The sequence below is a fragment of the Xiphias gladius genome, chromosome 22 (assembly GCF_016859285.1).
Source record: "Xiphias gladius isolate SHS-SW01 ecotype Sanya breed wild chromosome 22, ASM1685928v1, whole genome shotgun sequence".
Lineage (NCBI taxonomy): Eukaryota > Metazoa > Chordata > Actinopteri > Istiophoriformes > Xiphiidae > Xiphias > Xiphias gladius.
The window spans coordinates 23,911,747-23,936,916 of record NC_053421.1 but is presented as its reverse complement, the minus strand read 5'-3'; the positions used below and the strand labels follow the sequence as shown (position 1 = coordinate 23,936,916).

Genomic DNA, 25,170 nt, shown 5'->3' with positions numbered 1-25,170 from the left:
TTCATTCGAGTTTTTATTTGAGATTGGATTTATACATCAGCGGCTTCATAGAGGATATTCATTATTACAGTTTATAGTAGTGTCTGGTTAATTTCTCGTTTATATATTTGGATGAAATACTAAGTTAAGCAATTTAAATAATATTTCTTAAATGTATGGATCTATCTAATATACCATTATCGTCAAAAGGTTGATGGGACACATATATAAAAGATTTACTCTCCCTAAAACCCAGAAACATTTTGAATTCCATATGCTAAAGACATTGACAATGACACTTTCAGTTTGTAAAAATAATCAAAACCTCACTTCAAGCGGGCCTTTGCCTGGATGTTCATAACTGATACACATACCGTATTTACATAGATGCTCGGAGTGCTCTCCCATAGAGTACAATACTCATTAACTTATACAGCGTCTAAACTGGGAGAGTCTCCAATAAGCCCTCTCTTCATTAAACCAGTGCAAAACTCAACCAAGTCATCAGCATTGACTAAATGGACGAGAGGTCTCCCAAATTACCACTAGCACTACTGTAGTATTAAGAATAACAAGAACCACCATAATACAAAAAAATGATAGGGAATCCTTATGTGCATGTCTTTCAAATTCTATGAAATATATTTCACCATCAGCGGTCGGTTTGGTATTAATCAAATGCGCATGTTTTGTAATAAGGTGCTTTACTCTGTATGTTAAGTAAAGTGTTATCAGAGCCTAATTTCCTGAATCCTTCTAATCCCCACCCAAGCATTGTGATTCACATTCTCTTCTCCAAAAATAAGTACTTTAAAAGTTGTTCGGGGGGCGGTACTGTCAAAGGCCAAAGTTGCTACCTCGAATGCCAAAGTAATGACGAGATTCTAATAAAAAAATATTAAGGCAGAAAACAAAATAACAAAAATACTAAGTTCAAAGAACAGTGTCATACTGCCTTGAATTTGACGTTGAAAGCTTAGGCCAAACCACTGTGCAATTTCTCCGTCCATAAAATCATAACTCTTCTTTGTTTCTACATCTGATAGATTTCAGGGTACTTTTTGACAGTACAGTGCTTTCCCTGCAGTCCACATGTTATGTGAGTGGTCTGCTTTGTATGTTGCTGATTTAAAAAAAATTTAAAAGAAAAAAAAAAAAAAAAAAGACAAAAAAAAAAGGAAGGAGGGGCCTTTTGTGTCCTAGATGACACAATTTGTAATTGTTCGTTTTTCTTTGAGACAGAAGCCGAGTTGAATTGTGCTCCGGGACAACACAAGAAAGGCCTGCTGAATCACCAGTGTTCCCTGTCGTCACTACTGGCCCACATGTGACAACTCAAAACTCACTGCAACACTTGACTGATCACTAAAATCGCTGGATGAGCAGGGTCTTATTTATATTGTAGCATACTTTTCTGTTTCTCCAGCCAAACTGACCCCCCCCCCAATCCTCCTCCTCCTCCTATCATTCAACAGCTTTAATCCCTACCCCCATCCGCTCTCCTCTAGCCCTCTGAAATCCCCAGGCTGGGGCTAAGGCAGACGCAGAGGGTGTGTAATTTGATTCAGCATGAGTGCTGGTTAAATGGGGCGTTTCCTCTGCTTTCCTGTCAATTACAATTGTCTGATTTCATTCTGGATGCTCAAAGCAAAGGGGGTGGGGGGGGGGGCTGCCATTGGACGAAGCCCTGGTGTCCATAGTGAAGGGGCAGCTGCAGGATGTCCCATACAGTAGCGAGCTGACATGGGGCCGGAGGGGGGCTGGAGGTGAAGAGGGATCAGGGCTTTATGGAAACTTCGATCTGCACTGGCGCTGTCATACAAACAGTGCCAGTGCAAATTTCAGGGCAGTGCAGTTGGGGAGCGGAGGGAGTATAGGTGAACATTTTCATCAGTTTGAAAGGTTATATGGCAAATTTTGGGACATTAATATTGAAAACATGCAACTGGTATGTCTCCTCGTAACTGTAGGTAATTTATTTTGCGTCTAAGCCTCCCCTCATTTCATAGGCGCTGCCAAATTCAGCTACTGTCTTTCAAATTTTGTGTGTGTGTGTGTGTGTTTTGGGACAAAAGAGGCCCCCTCTCCCCAGTAGGGATAGCTCAGAGCAGCAGAAAAGGAGAGGAAAAGGGGGGAGGAAAGGGCAAGAGGGAGCGGAAGGAGGGGGTCCTTTTCGCCCAGCTGCATCCAGACCATCCAGCCCCCTCTGTGCTTGCAACACTGGGGCGGGGCAGTAAGGGGCTCACTGCGGGACCCCGTCTCACCCCTCGTACAGCTCCAGAGTCCCCACACGGTCCGCACCTGGACCAGCCCATTTGCCTAATTATCAATGAGGAGATCCAGGCCGTGTCCGAACACTCTGCAGCCCACGCCGCTACTGGGCCCAGACAATACGCCCCACTCAGAGAGGCCTTCGACAGCAAACGGTCGAACTGTAAGCACGGGGAGACATAAAAGCCACTGCCAAAGAAAAGAGAGAAAGAAAGGGGGCTAGGCTAGACCTCCAACTTGGGGTCACAGCCACAGTGTGCCATGAAACACCTGCTCCTGTACAGCTTTGCTAATTACAGGGGAGACAGCAGGCCCCTCGGAGCTCACACATAATGCTGTTAGTAATGGGGACGTGGAGTAAGGATTACTGATTTGGGACTGTGTGTCTTACAGTGTCAACTATTTTAATCTGAGTCTGCTGCTGATTCATGAAACGTTTTACAGTTTTACTCGGCTTCTGTCCACGTACTAATTCTCCTCCTTATTTACAGTGCACACCTCAGAGAAATGCTTGTTGACTGGAGCTCTTGCTTTGTCCTATATCGCTCGGCGACCGTGGCCAAATGACCACACAAGACAATAAAGCGCGGTTAAGGTGGCTTTGAAACAAGTCCATCGGGGAGACAGATGTCGAGAACTAGCCAACTGGATGAATTCCAAGGCTTTCGGCCTCACAAATTAAATCAGCGCTTTAAGCCAACCGAGGGACCACATGCTTTTCAAGTGCCACGAGGAGCAAGCATTTCTGAATCTTTTCAACAAACTGCAGTGACCAAAGTAAAATCAATGGCTACTGGAAAGAAAATCTGACTGATTCTTTATACAACTTTCATCTATCTCTGTGAGTAACGATAGCAGTAAAATTTAACTAATTGCTGTAAATAAATGATGAAATGTCCTATCCATTTTTCGCACTAACTGGTCTGTGAGACTATAAGATATGAGAATTAAATACGGGGCTGTTTTTTGTCTCCTTGTGAAGATTACAAGGCCTTCACCAGAACCAACTGATTCACATTTTCATTTTGCTAAAATTAATGTTTTGGACCAATTATATCAAACCACAATCACAGTAAAACTGAAAAGGCTGAATTCACCTTCACATCAGCTCCTGAAATTTCAAGGTATGATTGACAATCCTATTTTAGACCAAGATGATTGTAATGTGCAATGAAAATCCTATTTTCTTCCTTCTAATAACAACATTGACTTTCTAGGTCAGTCAGGTGCAGATTGGGTACCTCAACAATCATCTTCTTCCTTCAATATAAACCCACTTCATGGTAAAATAAAAATTTGAATAATAAATGTTCACATTACTACCTCTGCCTACACTGTGATTCATGAATGAAAAACAGCAGCAGTCAAAAAACTGAAAATGCAGGGTACTATACTTCTCTTATAAACAAAACTTTTATAAAATATATATGCATATATATATATAAAAGAAAAACTTAAAAATATTTCTTATACTTTTTAGTAAAGCAAGCAGTGCCTTCTAAAATATCTGCTTGATTGTTTTTAAATTTTCTGAAAAACAAAAGTGTGTATTATAATAATAATAATCATAATAACAGTAAATAATTATCGAACAAACACTGACAAAACTAATGATAAAAACTGATGTGGTTCCTTAAGAGAATATTCGGATGGCCTGTGTGACCTGGGTGTGGCACACTGGGCACTCTGGGTGGTTGAGCTCACAGATTCGGATGGCACACTCCATGCAGAAGAGGTTATGGCCACAGGGCACCAAGGCAGCCGTCACTTTGCTCTCAAAGCAGGTCATGCAGTCCCGCACAGTGGCCGGCGGCGAGTCCGGCACTGGCAGGCGGCCTGGGAAACCCTCGCCGGCTGAGGTTGGCTCACTGTGGGCGCGGCGGGCCTGGGCATGAGGTGAGCCGGCTACGGGCACAATGCTGGTGACTGAAGAGTTGTTGGTGCTTCCACCTCCGCAGGACTCGGGTAGGCCAGGGGAGAGTCTGGTGAGGGGGAGCGGGAGGCCTCCAAAGCTCTTGGAACGCTGCTGGGCGTAGAAGGCCACCTGTTTGGGGTAGTCAGGGTCACCCCAGCTCTGGGTTCCCTCGGATCCAAAATAAGAGCAAGGCTTCTCTCCAGAGCTAGAGAAGTTGCCCTTGTTGTAGATTCCCCCTCCTTCACCTCCTCCTCCCCCTCCCCCTCCAACCATGGCATCTGAGAAGTTCTGGCGGTAGCTGCTGGTGAGAGGCTTGCGCTGGCCCCCCTGCAGCCCCCACACCTGCTGTAGCCGGCTCTCCAGACCACCACTGCTGCCCGCTGGGCTGCTTCCACCGTTCGGCCCCAGACAGTCATTCTCATTGTTGTGGTCATGCAGGCCTCCTGTTCGGAAGGCGATGTGTGCTTCAATCTCCTCGCGGGCGCGCTCGGCGTTGCTCGGCGACCCTGTGATTTCAAAGACAGGGTCGCGGTCTCGACTGGGAGTGACGATGTAAGTACAGGTTTGCTGCTGAATGCGTTTGATGGTGGAGCCCTTGGGCCCCACTACCAACCCCACAACACGGTATGGCACTCTCACCTGGATGGTGGTCTGACCTGGCAAAGGTGTGGGCGGGGAGCCGCTAAAGGACACCCCCAGCTTGTTGCGGGACGCCCGGAGCATGGAGAAGTGCTCTGCAGCAGAGATGATTTCACGGCGGGCCAGTGCAACATCCTCCTTCCGGCCAGTGATTAAGAATACAGGCTCCTCTCCTCTAACGGGTGTTTTGATGTAGGTGTTGGTCTTGGCCCGCAGGGCTTTGATCTTGCAACCTGCAGACACCAAGATATATATTAAAGTGAGTAAATATGATACACCAGTTCAATTTTTTAACTCACAAATCAAGTTAAAAGGTTACAAGCGAGAACACACTTTGTTTTCAACCTGATTTAGCAGAAACCCTCAACTCCCCTTTGTTCGGCATAAATTTTGATTTTTTTTTTTTTCACCTTTTATGACCAGTTTAACTCAATATGTTGAAGGTTTTTACTGGCAAAGGATACACTGAGTAATTACTGTAATTTATGAGGGTTCCAGCACCTAAGCATTGCTGGGCCTGTTGAGTATATTTATTTGTATGCTCTAAATCAGGCCCAAAACTTACTGAGAGGTGGCGCAGAGGCATCGGTGGGCACAGACGCAACTGTTTTGGACGTCTGTAGGAGCTACCAGCAGATGCAATGTACTTGAGGTATGCTGTTGAGAAATCCCTTCTCTGACCTCTCCTTGAACTCACAGGACAATACAGTCGACCCACGCATGCTTTGTTTTGGGGCCATTCGGGCCACAGTTTGTAACAGTTTGCTCTATTAGGTGCTTTGAAGGCGGGGAGACTTGACGTGAGAGAGCGCAGGTTAATGTTATTTCATGACGGATTACCTGGCATTGTAATGGGACAGACCAGGAAATACAGTAAATCGCCAATTATTGAGGAGGATGGCCAAGTACATCTGAGGTCAAGAAGAACAGAAGTAATAAAAGGACGTCCCAATTGTGTTTATATTACACCCCATGAAGAATGCATCAAACATCATGCGGGTCAGTTTTCATTCAGAAATTCTAGCAGCTTTCTTCATTAAGACGCCCGCGTTTATTGACGGGTTCAACGTGCCTTTCACGCCTCAGCCGTGTCTTAAAGAGTCCAGCGCGACTCTCTACTGGACGAGCGAGAGTCACCGGGCATCTTTTCAGTGAACTGATCTGACCAGACTGCAGTTGCCTCAGATCACAGAGCACCTCGTTGCGTTACCCATCTGAAAAATCACGGCAGCAGGTATCAGAAGGTTTAAAGACACCTCACTTAAGTTGACGTCAAATGTCTCTAATGCAACTAAATCGGCCCACTTTGTTCAGGAACACTTGCTTCTGGGGGACCAGAGGCACGGACGGGGGTGGGGGGGGGGTCTTGGTGCTCTGAAGAGTTAGTACTGCTCATGCCCAAAATCTGAAAATGCCCTTTGTGGCCATTCGCCTAGTATTAGGCTAATAGAGCTGTCCGTGCCACAGGGACCAACGGGCAATTTCGAAATTCCTTTTTCTCCACCTACATTGCACCTTTTAATTAGTCCAAATTAACGTCTCAATTAAACTATTATCTGTAGACAAAACAGGCAAAGACTAATTAATCGCAACCAGAAATTAAGGTCACTGGAGGCAATTTATTTTCACCTGTGAAACTATGGTGTAAGAGGTGCCTGTGATTGAATACAAAAACCACCCAAGATCTGAAGAACTCCAGGGGAAGGTACAAGAGCATCCTCGGGAACCAATGCCTGTGCCTCTGACAGGAGAAAACAATCAAATCCAGCCCTTTCTTCATGACAGGATGCTCCGTTTGCCAGATTCACCAGGCGGGTGCTGAGGGGAAGGGGGTGTGTATGTAGTGCCAACTAATGAAGGGCCTGAATCAAAAGCAGCTCGTCTCAAATCCCCCCAAATCAGCACTTCTTCCCGGTCAAGGCAAGAGGGCCCTCTCGCTGCACTTGTGCTCACTGGATCCACCCTCCGGCTGTCTCCGGCTACCCCATTAAAATTCAAAACTTACACTTCAGAGTAAAGAACAGGAGGCGCAAAAGAGCGACAAGGAGCACTTAATGACACAAACTAAATCCACATTACCAGAGTATCGGTAAAAGAAACCATCTCAATTCCTCTGAACCCCCCTGTGACATTATTGTTTGTTTTAGTTGCGAGATAAATCAGGATTTGCTGATGGCACCTCACCCACCCTGCGGTCTTTGTACCTCTCTCTCTGCCCAAGCCCCTATTTCTCCCTCTCCTGACAGGCAACCATGTGGTATTGAGAGTGTGCAGTGAAGTGGGGCTCCTGAGGAGCCCCCCCCCCCCTGTGTTGAGCTCCAAGGCGTGACTCCCATTCAGCTTTTAGGGGCTATACTGCCCTTCCGTCCCCATCCATGCTTCCTCTGCCCCTCTCACCCATGGGTTCATCACATCAGTTAACAATGGGCGCAGCCACATAAACACCACCACCACCAAGCAGAAGAAAGAAGGCGACCAAAAAAAAAAAAAAAAAAAAAAATCTACTTCTGGTTCCCTGCTTCAAACCCAACTTAGGTTCAAGCGTGTTCGCAGCTGATTGGGCATAAATAAGGAACTTGGATAGAGTGAAAAATCAACCTGACGACAGCTTTACTGCAAATAAGCACAAACAACCGAATATTTTTGTTTTGTTTTTTAAAAAGCATCCCCACCTCCCGGTGCAACTTCTCGCTGAGTCACCCTTTAAGACCATCCCGTGTGCCAAGCAGCAACACTGTCTTAGCGCGCCCCTCCCCTCATCCCCCGACTTTCACACCTTTGTTTGACAGCTACTGTCATTCAACTTCAGGTCTTTGTTCAAAAAAATTAAAAACCAAAAAAAAAAAAAAAAAAAAAAAAACCCCGACTTTAAGAGAAAGGGGCAGAATCTATAGCGTGTCTGGAATTGAACTTTCCAACTCCCTCGTTTGGAAAAAAAAAAAAAAAAAAAAACAAGGGGACCACGTTCGCTCTATTGTCCAATTGTGTCACTGGGGCAGTGCGCAACATAAACAACGAGCTGAATAAATGTGGAAAGAGGCGAAACATCCTCCGCCACCGAGGGCAGACGTCTCATTTCGGTTATTTTCTTGACACCGGGCACAAAGTGGAAGACAATCCTGTGCTCGCCAGCCGCACGTTGCCTTTTTGAACAGTCTGGCGCGTCTCAGACGACAAAGGAAGCAAGTGCTCTCCCTGCCCCAGTGTGTGTGTGTGTGTGTGTGTGTGTGTCTGTGCGCTGACATTGATGGCGTGGATGTAGAATAATTCGGCCGGGAGGGAACGGGGCTCTCTCGTGCCTCTGTGCAAATTCACTCTAAAAAAAGGCACCGAAAATGAAAAAAAAATGAAAAAATTAAAAATTAAAATTAAAAACCAAAAAAAAAAACCCAAATAAAAAAAAAAACCCGACTTTAAGAGAAAGGGGCAGAATCTATAGCGTGTCTGGAATTGAACTTTCCAACTCCCTCGTTTGGAAAAAAAAAAAAAAAAAAACAAGGGGACCACGTTCGCTCTATTGTCCAATTGTGTCACTGGGGCAGTGCGCAACATAAACAACGAGCTGAATAAATGTGGAAAGAGGCGAAACATCCTCCGCCACCGAGGGCAGACGTCTCATTTCGGTTATTTTCTTGACACCGGGCACAAAGTGGAAGACAATCCTGTGCTCGCCAGCCGCACGTTGCCTTTTTGAACAGTCTGGCGCGTCTCAGACGACAAAGGAAGCAAGTGCTCTCCCTGCCCCAGTGTGTGTGTGTGTGTGTGTGTGTGTGTCTGTGCGCTGACATTGATGGCGTGGATGTAGAATAATTCGGCCGGGAGGGAACGGGGCTCTCTCGTGCCTCTGTGCAAATTCACTCTAAAAAAAGGCACCGAAAATGAAAAAAAAATGAAAAAATTAAAAATTAAAAAAAAATTAAAAATAAAAAATAAAAAAAAATCAGCGACAAAGCGGCCAACGGCTCGTTTGGAGGTAACGAGCGGAACGATGAGCACACGAGAACTTGCAACATTGTGGCAGAAAAAGTGGGAGGCTGATGTCTCGGGGGAGTACAAAAAACACGCGAGCACACACACACACACACACCACTCCCTTTTCTTTGTCAAATAACACCAGGTAACAGTACGAAGAGGAGACAAAAGCACACGGGAAACCACGGCGGGCACAATGCAGCACCGCTCGTGGCATGAAAGCACAAGTTCGGAGGGAAATAATTTGCAAGCCAGCGGTTTACCTTGTCTCCCCACTATTTCGGCCACATGTTCAGAGCTGGGCACTGGGACGCATTCTGTTATGTTGCAGCCTCGTCCTTTCGTCTCACTTGAGGAGCTCTCGTACAGGGCGCACAACTTGGTCTTCCCTTGCAGGATCGCCGCGTCCCCGCCGCCCCCGACGCTGTTCGTGTGGTTGTGGTGGTTGTTGTTATTGTTACTCCGGTCCTGTACTCCCGTTGTTGGGGCTCCGCCGCCGTCCTCGCCTTCCCCGAGCCCCAGCAGAGACAACTGGCCCAGCGCGACCCTGAGGGCACGGGAGTCGTCTTCCTCCTCGTCGGGCGGCACAAGGAGACCCTCGCTTCCGAAGCCGGAGCCGGCCAGATCCCCGCCGTAGCCCCCATTTTTCTCCATGATCCCTGCTAGAACCAGCAGGCTAGGCATGGCTAACAAAAGAGTGTGTGAGACAAAGACAGGGGAAAGAGACTGGAGAAACAGCACCCGTGCCGCCTCCTCCTCCTCGCCCCCCCACCCCCCTCCTTCCAATTCCCCCCTTTTGCGCTAGTCCCTCCCATAGACCGGCCCCCCTCTCTCTCTATCCGCCAGACTCTCAGCACAGTAGTCTCTCTCGAGCTCCGGGCGAACGGGACACAAGGCCGTCTGCACGATAGATCGGGGCCGGGCGATGCGTTGCTCCACCCAGTCTGGTTTACACAGCTCCCCTCCTCGCCGAGACGAAACGAGCCGCCCTCCCGCTGTACCACTCCGTCTCAGGTTGCCAGCCCTGTGGCATCTCGTATCCAGCTACCTCCCGTCACCTACAGAAAAGAAGACAAATACCTCATCGTTCACCTCCTGCACCGCGCTCGCGCTTTTTTATTTTTTTTATTTTTTATTATTCGTGTTTTTTTTTTTTCTCTTTTCTTTTTTTTTTGCTTCTTCCATTTAGAGCTGCGGTGTAGCCTTGAAAACCGCATTTCGGCAACTTATGTAAGAATAGCCATCCAGGATGTAAACAGTTGCGTATCAAAAGGTGCATGTACGGTGCGCACATGGTCATCTGGTGGTGCTGCCGAAAAGATGATGTCAACTTTATTTATTAGGACATAAAAACCAGCAGCTCCTGCTTATTACAAAGGGGGATCGTGGAGCGTCTCACATGAAATTTGGGAGTAAAGGAGTTAGTGACATTTTTTTTTTATTTTTTTGGAGGGGGGTCCGCCCACCTCCATGTAGCCGTGCTTTGCGGCAGGTCACCGCGTTGTTGTTTCTGGCGCCGTTGCGCATGAGGATGTTATGTATAGGAGGGAAAGAGGGTGTCTGGGGGGGGGGGGTTGGCGGGTTGGGGGGGGAGGTGGGAGGCTGTATACGAGGAGGAGGAGAAGAGAAAGGGAGTTGTCAGACAGGCGTTGCAGACCCTATGCAGCGGGGGAACATCAGAAAAGCCCTCGCACATTTCCCGTTTAAAAAAAAAAAAAAAAAAAAGAAGGGTTTTGCAGCAGCCCCGGTGAACAAAGAACCGCGCCGTTCGTTTCGCTTACAGACTCCCCAAGATGTCCTCGACAGAAGCCACGCCTGACGGCATGGTTGTAGTACAACACAAAGACTCCAACTGCAGCTCTAACAGTAATAATGTCCATAAAAATGACATCAGTATAGTCGGTGCGTTTGGTCACATCCCCCCCCCCCCCCTTCATGTAGATTTTAGGTTTCATGCTGCAAAGTATCTGCAACTTAAATTAATTGTCATCAAAATCTGGAATTCTACATGAATCTTCAACAAATAAAAAAAAGACCAGGAAAAAAAAAAAAAAACCAAAACAATATGGGGAGATTTCTCATGTGCCATAATTATTTTATTCCTGAGTCGTAAATAATTTTACACTCGGGTCACCGTCCTAAATGGAGCTTTGAGGGAACGCCGGACCTGATTTATAATTACACAGTACCGAGCAACAACTGATGTCCATGTTTTCAGCTTGCTCAGAGTGACAGTTAACTTCAAGCTTGGCCCTGTCGTCGCCATCTGCGCGCATGCATGGCAGGATGTACATTGAGTATGTGTTGCGTAAGGCTACCTGAATGACAAGGCAAACTCTGGGGATGTTTACTCCTAGAAAACATTAGATACTCCAGCGCTTCGGCAGCCACAGTGTTCGCCACCCCGTCAGAAAATAAAGATGTCTTTACACGCACGTGTTCAGGGAAACACTGAAGCTTTATCTTCACTGGGTTTTATATATGAATTTTGATTGTTTGATGACATTTCAGTGAAATCAGTTCGTGTGTGTGTGTTTGTTTGTTTTCCCAAGGGAGGTGTTGTATTCACTCTGTAGATTGTTTGTGCATTTTAACCCCACCCAGTAAATTCTATTCATCATTCTCCATCATATGTGGTGTTTTCCCACAACCGTAACTGAGTTACAACTGTAATAACAAAAAAAAAAAACAGTCTTCCATTTGAGCTTATATGACAGACTGAGCATGGCATGTGACTCCTGGAGCTATTCAGCATGAATTTTTAAGCATTTCTAGTGAGAACACCTTCTGCCTTTTAATAACACATAGAACGGAGCGACAATATAATGGCAAATTTCCAAACGCAAAGCTCTGAAAACAGAAACAATATAAATGTTGTTGATAAAATGGCACCAGAAAGATAGAGCAGGTGTATTTGCATGCATAATCATAGTCTAGACGCGCTCTCTGGGTGACAATCAGGAAAGGGTTCGTTCCCCAAGGGCGTGTTGCAGATGAGAACTCACAGGGAGACTCCTGGTATGAGGCCAGGATTAAAACATCCCCCACTCCACCCAATAACATGGATAAAAAAAAAAAATTAAAAAAAAACCAACAAAAAAAACAGCAGCAGGAGGAGAGCGGGATGGCGTGATGCATGAAGGAGCAGAGGGTGGGCCCAGGGGGTCTGCCCCCAATCCCAACCCCACCCAGTGGAGAGGCCAGAGGATTGGGTGAGGGCATGGTTGGGATGGGGACGAGAACCACGCAAGGGCCAGCCTCTCCATGGTGCACCGGGTATGCCAGTGTGTCCAAGAGGTCGTCTGGCTCCATTAAAATGGGTCCGCCGGGAGTCCGGAGCCCCAATCAATAAAGAGCATGGATCTGGGATAATGTTTCCCCCCCTTCACACACCCCTCTCTGCCCGGATGATGAGTTTGGCGTAGCCTGTTGGAGGCCTAATATGTGATGCTGCTTTGCCACATAACCTTTGCGACCCCCAACTAAACCTTCGCCGGCTCTGAATGGACCACAGCCGGCCTGGTTTTCTTCAGACTTCACTGCCTATAGCTGTGAGCTACAATTGTCATTTGTACACTTGTGTTTCTGTGTGCTCCTGTGTGTGTGTGTGTGTGTGTGTGTTAGCCACAGGATACTTGTGAAGCCCAGAGTGCTGAGGTCATGTTACTTGCACATAAAAAAACTCAATGATCTTGACCATCTGTTTGTCACAGTGGTGCTGTTTCTCTCTTTTTTTTTTTTTCTCCCCGATGAAAGGCCGACTGGCATCTTTGGGGAGTTGCTGTGGTTTACCGTGCCACAGAGACACACACCAACCCGCCTTTGTCCAAGAGTCCATGCAAATATTGCTTTCACCTATGTGGAGAGTATCTGTCTTTCAAAGAGGAGAGACTTAATGGGCTGTAAAGACATGTCTGAGAATCCCTAAAGGACATCCCTTTGACTTCCATGGCCAGATGTCCTTTTCAAGACTTTTTCTGGTGCCCCGCTGTCACTTGCATGAGGCTTCTGCGAACACAAAGGGACATGTTGGCTGAGCACCACGTGCTGATGCCATAGAGAACGGGCTCTCGGGGATGATGTAAGACCTCATGCAAATGATACCACATCTTGTGCTCGTGAGCCGACGAGAGTCCTGAAGTCGATCAGCCGAACAAGTGAAACAGTACGTGCTGAGTCCACTTTGTGTGTGGGGTTTTCCCGCCTGGATTTTTTTCTTTTATTTATTTTTTTTTTAGTTGTTTGTTCATGTTTGTTTTTATTTGTTGTTGTAAGTTTTTTTTTGTGTGTGTGTGTGTGTAAAGGCGTTTCTTTCAAGTGAGAACAGGCTGAAGCAGCTGCACCAGACAGACAGCACATACTAAAATGATGATACAATCAAACAAAAAACAAAATACATAAAACAACAGTTTAAGAAAATAGAGAGTAGGGCGGTCGGAGAAGCAGTGGCAGATTACCATTATATGGTAATAACCTCATCATATTAAAAGCAACTGAGTTTTTCTTTAACCTCATGTACTATCAACAGTTTGTTTAGGTTTTTTCTGCAGGTTCAGCCATGATACAGGGACCCAGATTATGAGGTGTTTTCCTCCCAAACGTACATGTTTCAGTTAAGTCAGCAAAAAAATCACTACACTAAGCTCCACTTTCGTTACTGAAACGTGAAACTCAGTGAGCTAAGACATGACTTGACAGGGAGACCCTGTAAAGGGATGGCCTATGGCTGACGGTTTCAAACAAAACCAAACTCCCATGTAATCAAGTCTGATTTTAATGTAGTTCCATTCGAATCTAGGTTGTCGTTCCCCATTGGAGTCAAGTCTACTGGATATGCTTCTTCTCGGGGATGTGATCAGTGAGCAGTATGACCCACGAGTCCACTCTTTTTAGAAAACTATTGTTTGTCTGTGTGTCTGAGACGGATTGACGCGTTGTCTTACCCCCAAGCTTTGGCTGCTCTCTAGGGCTACAACTAACAAATTATTATTTTCATTACTCGTTAATCTGTTTTATCTTTATTGATCGACTAAAAGATTATTCCATACACACATGTTGAAAAATGCTAATGACATGCTCCCATTGCTTGTTTTGTCCAAACAAAACAGGCCAGAACCCAAAGATATTGTATTTAGAATGATGTAAAACATAATGAAGATGCTGGACCAAGAGAATAGTTTATAAATTTGCTTGATAAATGAATAATTGATTATCAAAATCCTTGTTGTTGAATGTTCTGATTACTTAGGTAATTGTTTCAGCCCCCCCCTTTTTTTTCATTTGTAACCTCAGTGCACAACAGTTGGATTTTGTTAACCCTGCAAACACTCAGGCAAGTACTATCTTTCCTCACCTGCTGTGAAATACTCACACAATTATGAAGCTGTTGACGCCACACACACACACACACACACACACAAACACATGCACACGCATGCACACATACACACTCTCCACTCACCCTCTGACAACAAACACACGCACATGCACTGGGATGTTGTGATTGGGAGAGGGGGTGTCAGCTGGGAATATGAGTCAGGTAGTATGACTTCATTGCTTTTTACGGGTATTAGGTCATCTCTCTCACTCACTTTCCCTACCCCCCCCACACACACACCCGCCCCCCGCCTGTCTCTCTAATCACATTGATGCTGTACACATAGTGACACGCCTAGTGATGAGTAAGGCTCACCTCACCACTTGCTTCCCGTATGGTGGTGATCTCACACGCGTCACAGAGAGCTTTGAACTCAAGAGTCCTGCTTGGTCTTCACTCTATACTTGGCATCCATTTCTCCTTTTATTGTATTAATTCGCAGGCAGTGTCAGTTGATTCAGATGTCGCTTTTCCTGTAAAGAGTGAAAGATTGCTTTTATTATTTTTTTTAATCTGCAAAGGGATTAAGTCACAGGATCAGTATCACACCATAAAATTACTGATTGGGTTACATTTTAATTTAGAAATTTGGTCACTAAATTCTGATGGTGCCTCAGAAATAAAACCTTTAACATCTACTTGCACAAAACGAAGCTGTAATGCACCTTTCTCTACTGCAGTACAGATCAGGGCTATTTGTACTTTACTTGAATATTTCGATTTCATGCTTTTTAGTACCTCTACTCCACTTAATGTGAGAGGGAAATAATAAACATTTTTACTCCACTACATTTATTCGACACATATACTTACTGGTTACTTTGTAGGTTAAGATATTATTCACAAAAGATATGATCAGCATAAGAAAAATTATGCGTTTTTAATGATTAACCAGATAAAAGAAAAAAAGTAGTTAAAATTATCTCCACTTTTACCAGCTACAACATTAAAATGCACATAATAATAATAGTAATGCAATAGTATAATATATAAAATAATATAACACTGTGGAAGGAGGATACTTCATGATGACTACTCTGAATTTTGATACTTAAAATACTTTTTGCAGCTAATATTCTGTATTATTATTACTAGTGTAAAATTTTGAATAGAGGACTTTAACTGAGCATTTACATTGTGATATTTCTACTTATCCTTAAGTAAAAGGTTTGAATTCTGGCTTAAGCACTGCCTAATACTCCTTCTCCCAATGATGCATGTTACTGATGAAATTATCACAAACGATCAAACTTTTTTGAAGTAGTTGAATGGCCTTGCTTGTGTTGTTATTAATTTGTGGTGAAGCCGAGGACAATTATCCACATTGTGGACAATAAAGTTACTAAACTAGCAAGGAATGCCGTGTTCAAGAGCAGCCTGTGGTATCATGGTGCAACTATCCGTAATAAGCTGGACAGGTCTACATGGGAAAACTTGAGGGAAATCTGGAAACCGGTACATTCGCTGAACAGACTGTTCCGACTTTATGATGTTTTTCAGTTGTCGTATTTTTTTTTCATCTTTTGTTTTTAACAGAAATGTACCCAGGACTCCCTGGAAATCCGAACTGGGTGGATTAACCTTGGGAAATAAAGCAAATTGAATTGAATTGAATTGAATTGAATTGAATTGAATTAAATTAGTAAATTAATTTATCTTCAGCTTGGCCAGCTACAACATTAAAATGCAGTTACATGTTATTGGATTAGTGTAACTAAGTACATCCACTCGAGTACTGTACTTGAGAACAGTTTTGAGGTACTTGTACTTTGCCTGAGTATTTCCATTTTATGCTACTTTATACTTCGACTCCACAAGGGAAATATTGTACCTTTTATTCCACTGCATTTATTTAATAGGTACAGTTACTAGTTAGTTTTCAAATTCAGATTTAACATACAAAACACACGATCAGCTTCTAAAATATAATGCATTGTTACAGATTAATATACCCTACAGTATTAAGAAGCACTTAAAATTGCACAACCACAACATTAAACTACTGCTTTAATGTTAATGTATTATAATTTGATCCAATAATATTATAATAAAACACTGAGTGGGGCCATTCTGCGTAACGAATACTTTTGTACTTTTGTTTAAAGTGCATTTTTGAATGCAGGACTTGAACTCGCAATGAAGTACAGTGTAGAACTGCTACTTTCACTCATGTCCCTAATTTAGAGGGATCTGCAGATTGGTCTTTTGGACCGAAATATCACCACAGTGTCAGACGCGTTTACTGTGTGGATCCATTTCTGTAGACAAATACGCCCTGAGAGCTAAAATGCGGTTCTTAAGGTACTTTTGGTGGGTTTGGGCCCCCCGAATGGCACACATCCTGAAGGGTACAGTTCTGTACCAAGACATCAAAATATGTACACGCTCGTTAGTTGGATTATGCAATAATTTCGGAGTTACAGATGACAAACTAATACTGCCCTGGAGGTACAGTATTAGCACCAGAGTAGGCTACAATCACAGCAAGCTTGGGTACAGTCCTCAGGCCTTGTTTTCTCAGAGATCACGATGCCTCCGAGTGACCCACAGTCCTGTTTCATCATTTATGAACATTATGAATGTAAACAAACCATTTACAGCTCGGTAACATAGGTCATGTAAAATTCATGTTCAGCTGTTATATAATGATAAGCGTACACACAAAGAGCTCTGTAAGATATCTCCAGCAGCACACTTCAGTTGTTTTTAATTTGTGTTTTTGTTTGTATTTAGAACGAGTTTGGGATCACAGGGAATTAAACTGACTGCGCCGTTCAACTGGGCCATCTGTACGGCTTGATAGTGGCAGTCGTGCTGGTGTAGTAGCCTTGAGGAATAGTTGTTTGACACTCCCTGGCTGCCCGTTTAATTAAATTATCAATTCATGTGAAACCCCGCTCAGGTCAGCGTATCAATCACTGCCAAAGCGGGGTCTGTGGGGCCACAGGGGCCCCTGTCGGCTCTCCAGGGGGTTCCCCAGTGAAATTAAATACCACGGTTATTTCATTCATTTTCAAGCTACTGACAGACAAGTGTGCTGATAACAGTTGAGATAACAGGTATCTGGATTGTGGTGTGAAATAACAACATTTTTCTCAGGCAAAGAAGACAACAACAACAACAACAACAACAAAAAATGAAATTAGGATCCAGTGGTGGAGGACATAATAAGATCATTTACTTAGGTAATAATAGGGGACACACCTGGGACTCCCTGGGAAGCAGTTCTGATACTAAATGGATTAGGTGGAATTAAGTAAATTGAATAGAATTTAAGTGTATAAATACACTTACTTTAACTTAAGTAAAAGAAAGTAACATTGGCAAAATGTACCAAGTATAAAGAGTAAAAGTACTCATTGGAGAATAATGGCCCTAGTGAATAGTATCCTGTATAATAATTTTGTATTATTATTACTGTGGTAGGTGGTTGAGGTGAAACTACTTTGTTACTGTTGGGTAGAATAGGCTAGTCTGTAAGAAAACATCATATTTTATAAGCTCGCCACATGGTCTGTACGGGAAAATCTTAATTTGTGAAGTTCCTAGCAACTACGGCTGCCAGCTCAAGGTAGTGGGTTAGAAAGTATAACCTGTCCCCATGAAATGTAGCGGGGGAAGAAGTGCAAAGTAACTTGGAAATACTCAAGTACGGTACGAGTACCTCGGAATTGTACTCGACTGCAGCGCTTGAGTAAATGTACTTAGTTCCACCACTGTTAGGATCCGTGTTGAATTTGTCCGGATTTCTGTGGTTTGGGATTATTTTGAGATTTGAGCTATTTTCTACAGACTTCAGCAAAAAAAAAAAAAAAAAAAAAAATCCTCACCAGCTTTAAAACAGTCAGACGCGAGGCCAAACCAAAAGGGTTAATTACGGTCGCCAGGTGGCGCCTATAGGCTGCGCTGTAATTAGCAGCGACCGGCAGCCTCATCAACTAAGTCCACTTGCAGGTGGCTGCTGGCGCGGCTCGGCTCGGCTCGGCTCGGAGTTCGGCCTCACCGACTTGCTGTGAGAGAGAAAGAAGGAACGAAAGAAGAAGAAGAAGAAGAAGGAAAAACTCGGCCCAGTGTGTGGATTGTAGCTCGGTTAACTGGACCGTCGACATCTGGCAAGGTGACGGGGAAGACATGTTTTAAACGACTGCGGAGGAGCGTCGTCCGCCTGTAAGGAGAGAAGGTGAGATGTTTGAAGTGTCGAGGCAGAAAACGTGTCACAAGTTTCAAGATGGTCGTTAGCCGGGCAGACACGGGCAGGCACAGGCGGGCGGGCAGGGTGCTGAAGCAGTTGGTGAACTCTGTGACCCACGTTGAGAGATGTCGCCCACCGTTGTTGTTTTTTTTTTTTCTTCCCCCCCTTTCCATTCGGCGTGTCGGCCAGTGGGTGGCGCTTCGTGTCTGCCCCGCAGCCCGCCCGTGAAGGGACTCGACGCCGTGGCTCCCGCGCAGCCCGCGCAGGCAGGGGGCGTCAGACGGGCACAAGGGTCGCGGAGCCGCGGCATCATTCGCGAGGGAGGGGCGGGCGCTAAATGCCAGCGTACCGGGTAAGCTCAGACGGATCCGGTAAATCCCAGCTTCGCCAGGAGCTTCACATTTTCCCGTAACTCGCAGCGTTACTCAACTCCGGGGAGGCTGCTGAATTGTATCCCGCGTCTCTGATGTTTCGTCCGCCGCCTCCGTGTCACGGAGGGTGTAAAACGCAGCGAAGTCAATTAAATATTGAGCTTGTGTTTTCTCTCGGGGCAGCGGCTCCCACCTGGAAAAAGCGATAGCAGTCCAACGTGTCTTAACACAACACTCACATGCAGGCTCATCCTCCAGTTTATTACGAACACCTGGCTAAAAGTCCTGCAGTTTAATGCACCGGTCCTGCAGTAAATCCTCCAGTGTTCACCTTCTTTTGTTGAAACTGCTCCAGAGAGCTGTTGATTCGACTTGGAGGGCAAAAATACTTGAGACGCAACTGTACCTGCCAGAATGATCTTCAAATGAAACCTTTTAAAACAGTTTAAACAAAGAAACTGTACATTATAAACTGCATGAAAGTAGAATTTATTGCAAGGCTGTTCTATTCATACTAGATATAAGTTTTAGACGTGTGCACCTAATAAACTGGCAGCCGATTGTACTCTGAATCAGTTTTTGGTCACTGTAACTCCTCTACACTGGCTGTGAAGAGATCATTTCCTAATGTCATTCCCAGCGGAAGACTTGGGGAACAAAAGCTACAGTCCTCAGTCCGTTGCCAAATACACTCAGTGAGCATATTATTAGGAACACCGTACTAGTACTGGGTAGTTCCCCCGTCTGCTCTTAAAACGGCCTCAGTTCTTTGTGGCATTGATTCCACAAGATGATTCCCTTTGAGGTTCTGCTTCATGTTGACATGATCATGATTCACATCCTTTCTGCAGGTTTGTCAGCTGCACGTTCGCGCTGCCAGTCTCCCGTTCACCCACATCCCAAAGGTGTTTTATTGGATTCAGATCTGGAGGCTAGAGGGGGGCCACGGAAGTCCACTGAAGTCACTGTCATGTTCACGAAACCAGTTGGCGACGACTTTCGCGTCGTGACATGGTTCATTATCATGCTGGAAGTAGCATTTAGAAGACGGCGAATTGTGGCCATAAAGGGATGCACATGGCCAGCAACAAAACTCAGACAGGCTGTGGCATTCAGACCATGATTGATTGGTATTAAGGGGCCCAAAGTGTGCCGAGAAAACCCCCCATCATTACACCAGCTGCACCAGCCTGGACTGTTGACACAAGGCAGGTTGGGTCCATGGATTCATGCTGTTGACACAGAAATCCAGATTCATCAGACCAGGCTACGTTTCTCCACTCTTCAGCCGTCCGGTTTTGGTGCAGCCTCAGATTCCTCTTGTTAGCTGACAGGAGTGGAACCCTGACGTGGTCTTCTGCTGTTGTAATTCATCCGCCTCGAGGTTGGACGTGTGGTGCATTGTGAGATGCTCACCACAGCTGTAGAGAGTGGTTACCTGAGTTCCCGTAGCCTTTCTGTCAGGTACAGCCAGTCTGGCCATTCTCCTCTGACCTCTCTCATTAACAAACGTTCACTGGAGGCTTTTTGTTTTTGTCACCACTCTGACTTAAACTCTACTGTTGCGCATGAAAATCCCAGGTGATCAGTAGTTTTTTGAAATACTGTAGTGGAGTGGTGCATAAGTATAAAATTTTTGTACCTCAGAATTGTGCTTTAGCACAGTAAAGCACCGAGGCTGTCCCAGCCGAACTCTGTATTTTTACTATTCTGATACAGAGTTGATGAGAAACTGACAAAAGGATGCTGGTGGAAACAAATGTGCTTCCAGAGGGGACATTGTTCACCACTGCAACTACGTAGAAAGTCTTTCCCATCTGCAGTTTCCTCAGTTTCCCCCAGGGAGAGTTAATTCCTCAGGCTGTTGATTGAAGTAAGGAGACAAAACTTCTGATCGTTCCTCGGTCATGGTTTATCTGCTTACACCCGCCCAGGAAAGATCAGTAGGCAGTATTTATTCCACATTACCAGTACTTTATGATATACTATAAAATTAATTGACGTAAGACTCGGTCGTTTTGGGAATAATTTGCGTGCTTAGAAAAACAAACGTGCACAAAGCAACAATAGTTTGACATTACAGTAAAATACAGTACATGCTCTATGCTAAAAATGGACGGAATGTCAAACTGATATTTAGCTTTACTTCGAAAAACAAAACAAAAAACCTATTCCACACTATTTCCAAAAGTATAACACTCTCTGGCATTGGATAGAAATATGGTAACAGATTTTTATTATCGATTTAATGCAGATATGTGAACAGCGGTTGCCTGAACAACAGAGACCAACACAGTGAGAGACTCCTTTAGAATTAAAGCGAGTGCTGGGGTACAAAGCAAGTGCAGATGTGCAGTCTAGGACAGTTATTGTGTTTGTGAGTAGCTGACTGTAGTAGTCAAATGAAAGATTAATGCTCCTGTGACCTGTTAAATTATACAAATTAGTCGTTGTCGTTTCATCATGTTATCTGGAAAATAATCAAGGCATGAGAGACTGTAGGTCTGTGCAGGAAACGGAGAAAGGGAGATAAGGGAGGAAAAAGCAGCTTTTGTGTGTACTGCAGCGCAAGTGTGAGCTCTTCCCCAGGTTTTGGAGACTGGAATGGGTGGCCCGATGCAGTCGACGCTGTTTATAGCGGCCTACTTGGCTCTAAAACATTCTTAAGAGTTCAGTCTCTCACCAAATTTTCTCATGCTGGAAGTCTTCTTTCTCAGTGCTATTTTCTTCCAGGAGAGCAGCTAAATAGCCCATGATGGAGAAATAATACTTTTAGATTGCACAACAAGCACGCCTTGTGTGTTTTGCTGCTAGCTTGGAATGCCGTGAGGGGCAGAACGAGGGAGAGAAGGAAGGGGGGAGAAGCGAAGAAGGGGAAGAAAAACAGATTGCTAACCCCTCGTTCGGTACTTGTCTAGCAAGTTGCATCAAAGTCGGTCATGCCCGTTCCTGTCTTTGCTACTCGATGAGTGGATCTGGGATTGTGTCCTGGCTAATGAGATCCAAGCAAAGATGTGACAGTTAGAAATAGATCACTGTGCAAATGACTGGTAAGAACAGAGAGCTGAATCGATTAGTTGTGCAACAGAAAATGAATCATCAACTATTCTGATAATCGCTTTGAGTCACATTTCAAGAAAAAATGCCAAAAATTTGCTGATTCCAGCTTCTTAACTGTCATTATTATATAACTGTGATGCTTTTAATATCATTGTAAAAAAGAAAATGAGCAATTTGAAGATGTACAATTTTCTGATTAAGATAATGATGAATGCAGATGGTTTTTAGTTGCAGCCTAGAAAAATTATTTAATCTTTTTCAGTGTTATTGTTGGTGAACAAAGTTTTCTAGCCTTTTGTAGCTAAACTGTGTTACAACCAGCAGTCCCTTGATTATAGAAGAAGCTGATAAAATTGCAAACTAACAAGTAATTAGCAACGACATTAGGTTTGTCTTCAAATACCACTAAGTGGAAAGCTTTGAAAGAGTTTTGAAACATTGAGTTCATTGTTGATAAACCATCCGCAGATTTGTTCTATGATTCAGAAAAAAAAGTCAATTATCACCCTTGTCTGCTTCTGGATCTAACTTGCATCATATCTGAGCATCCTCGTTTCAATGTAATAGCATTTGTAATGAGATTTTATTATTGTTTATGCACAGACGGCATGAGAAAACAAAAGATATTCGTAGAAAAGCCTGTTGAAAAGTGATGTTAGGGCTGCCAGTCAGCATTCTTGTCTTAGTCTTAAGTCCATGGAAACACGGGGGCTGAAAAGCTTGAAATGCAGAGACAGAGAATCAGAGAGAGAAAGGAGGAGAGGTAGAGAGCAGGAGGACGCTGAAAAAAATTGGCTGTTTGTAAAGGGATGTGTGACTCAGAGAGGCAGCTTCAGAGACCGACGGCTCCTTTCCACTGCAAGGCCACATCGTAGCCAGGATACTCCCTTAGCCACCGAGCCTGCCCCATGCCCAAAAACAGAGATGCTGTCGTGCCCCTTTGTTTAACCACATGCGCACACACACACACAGATGAATGGACCAACTTCCATTTCCATGGTGAGGAGATACATACACACAGAGACACACACACACAGAAAACGTCTTTCTCCTCTGCATCAGAACTTGATTGGACCTGTGATTCCATTAACTCCACCCCGAGGAAATAAATATAAGACCAGAATCAACGTGAATTTGAGTGTCAGACCTTTGGACTTTCAAGATGACTTGTGAGGATTACTCTGTCATCCACTGGGAATATAATATCAAACATTTGTTGACTTTTTCCTCCTTGGATTCATTGGACGAATTTGCTGACAGGTTATTTTTCTGCCATGGATAATTGCACAACCCTGCTATGAGGAGATGGAACATTTGTATATACTTTGGACTAGTTTGATTACCTTGCTATGTTGTGTTTCAGTGTGCCATGATCCTGTCTGGTCCCTTCTACTGCAGTGAGGATTTTCATTTCGGCTATATAAAATTGAAATAGAAATTACTCCTCCATGTATTTGCCTTAGAGTCGGCTGTCACAGCTGTTTTCAGGCAGCAAAGAGGGCTAGGAATGTATTCTTCACAGCAGCAGGGAAGGGCAGGGTGAGAGCCGCACATTCACACACTTTCATCCACCTGGGAGCTGTTCAGTGTCATCAGTGTCACCGCGTTTTATTGACAGACCACTTGCACCAGTCGCTGAGGTCAGTCTGTCTGCAAGGGCGCTGTCTGAGTGAAATGAGAAAGGAAAAGATATGGCCAGTGCAGGGAGAGATAAAGCTCAGCAGCTGCTGTGTGCGCGCACACACACACACACACACACACACACACACACAGTCTGTCTAGCCTTGACTCCTCCTCGTTGCCCCACCCTCCCCTCTTCTGTGCTCCCGCCCCCTCTCTCCCTCTTCAGCAGTAGGTACATGTGCAGCGATAGCTAGGAAAGCAGTTCAGGGCACGAGCCAAAGGCACACACACCCACCAGCAGGGAGCAAGACTGCATTATTCAACGGATCCTCTTTTCTACGCTCCTCTGGGGTAGGGCACACACACTGACAGCAGCTTACACACACACACACAAACCAGCAGATACACTTCCAGAAGGGTCCTGTACGCTCACTTTTAGTCCTTTCAGCAGGCAGAAGTCAAGGGGTTCTCACACAGCCGAGGTAAGGTTCCCAGAGTTTCAACAGATTTTTGTCTCCCTCTCAGACTTTATGTTGGTCAGACTGACAAACAGTGCTACTGTTGTGCAAAGAATATGGTCATAATACAGTGTTGGTTTAACTTGATCAGTCAGCTCAAAGCCATTTCAATTTGGGTAGGAGGGGTATAAGTTTCTAACTTTGAAAGTTTTTTTTTTCTTTCTTTTTTTTTTTTTTAATGCCTGCTGTTATTGAAGAGCAGAACATCAGACAAAACCTGCTAATGCTCGGCACATTTTTGGAGCTTAAATGGATGCTTCATTTATTCAAAGTTAGTCCAGAGAGTACTTGTGAGCGTATGGGTTTGCTCCTGTGGGCGTGTGCACACATCATGTGCATGCATGTGTGCGCCATCCCACCCACATGGGCGTGCATGTCCTTTTGTGCACTTTTGGTAATGGGCGGTGAGGAGATGGATGGCAAAGTTAGGTGCGCCCACTCCTGAACCAAACTGGAGAAAGCTTTCCCGCAATTCTGTGGGAAAGGGGTTTTAGGTTTTGAGTGGAGCAGCAACTGAGAAATAAAATGGCTCTTAAGTCACACCTGTTCAGCCACAGTTGCAGTCGATAATAACAGCGCGCATACATTTTATTAATATGGTTGAATCCTTCCATAATTGTGGTATACAGCTCTTGGGTGGAGGAAAAAATACATTTTTTTTAATTTTTTTTTTCCAGGTACTATTGGATTTATAGCTTGAAAATTTTCTTATCTTTAGAATGTTGGAAGCATATTCCGTTTTTTTTTTTTTTTCACCCCTTATTTTCATCTAAAGCTTATGATTACAAGTTTAAAAACAAATATACTCTAAAATTTAATATTAGAAAATTAAAAATAACATCCTGTATTGTATCTTCAATCACAGAAGCCTTTAACGCAGCGCTCTTGTATTCAATTCACTGTTGGCAGACATCTAAACAGCCAGAAAGTGGATGTATGTCCTTATCAGGGCATCCTGAAGTATTTGTTTTTATTATGAGTCAATGCTTTGGTATTATGACTGATGGCAGGGCAGGAAGCTTTTTTTTGTGGTTTTGCCTCCACTTTACCAAAAACTGCGTTAAAAGCTGAGGAGGAAGGATATATTTTTATTTATTTTTCTGTCCGTGGTTGCAGCTGCGTATTTTCAAGAGTAATTATAAAAGCATTTAATTGCCCTGTGAGTGACCCAGAGGTGTGGGGGTAAGTGTTCGTAGGAAACATGTTTGCTAGGAGCGAGCTGCATTAAGTGGCCTAACTACTCCTACAACAAT

General features: G+C 44.4%; 2 protein-coding genes across 5 annotated transcripts in view; one reads left to right on the top strand and one right to left on the bottom strand.

Annotated features, from left to right (window-relative positions):
- Positions 1 to 3,883: 3,883 nt before the first annotated feature.
- Positions 3,884 to 9,460, bottom strand: mex3a (mex-3 RNA binding family member A). Its single transcript, XM_040118349.1, has 2 exons — positions 9,040 to 9,460; positions 3,884 to 5,037 (listed from the first exon to the last, which is right to left on the bottom strand). Exons 1-2 carry the CDS (start codon positions 9,458 to 9,460, stop codon positions 3,884 to 3,886), a joined length of 1,575 nt encoding a protein of 524 aa, XP_039974283.1.
- An 8,591-nt stretch (positions 9,461 to 18,051) lies between these two features.
- Positions 18,052 to 25,170, top strand: part of lmna (lamin A) — a 35,634-nt gene continuing 28,515 nt past the window's right edge. For 2 of the 4 annotated variants that reach the window (XM_040118854.1, XM_040118851.1), the window contains exon 1: positions 18,052 to 18,333. The gene's annotated coding sequence lies outside the window, so the exon portion shown is untranslated. Of the gene's footprint in view, positions 18,334 to 23,631; positions 23,751 to 23,776; positions 23,882 to 25,170 lie in introns of those variants that run through there. The other 2 variants (XM_040118852.1, XM_040118853.1) reach the window with 2 other exon arrangements.

Excerpts from the sequence above, each read along its gene's own strand:
- mex3a (XM_040118349.1), bottom strand. The coding sequence starts at position 9,460 with ATGCCTAGCCTGCTGGTTCTAGCAGGGATCATGGAGAAAAATGGGGGC. Across the intron at positions 5,038-9,039 it reads CGAAATAGTGGGGAGACAAG|GTTGCAAGATCAAAGCCCTG; the intron begins GTAAACCGCTGG and ends TGGTGTCTGCAG.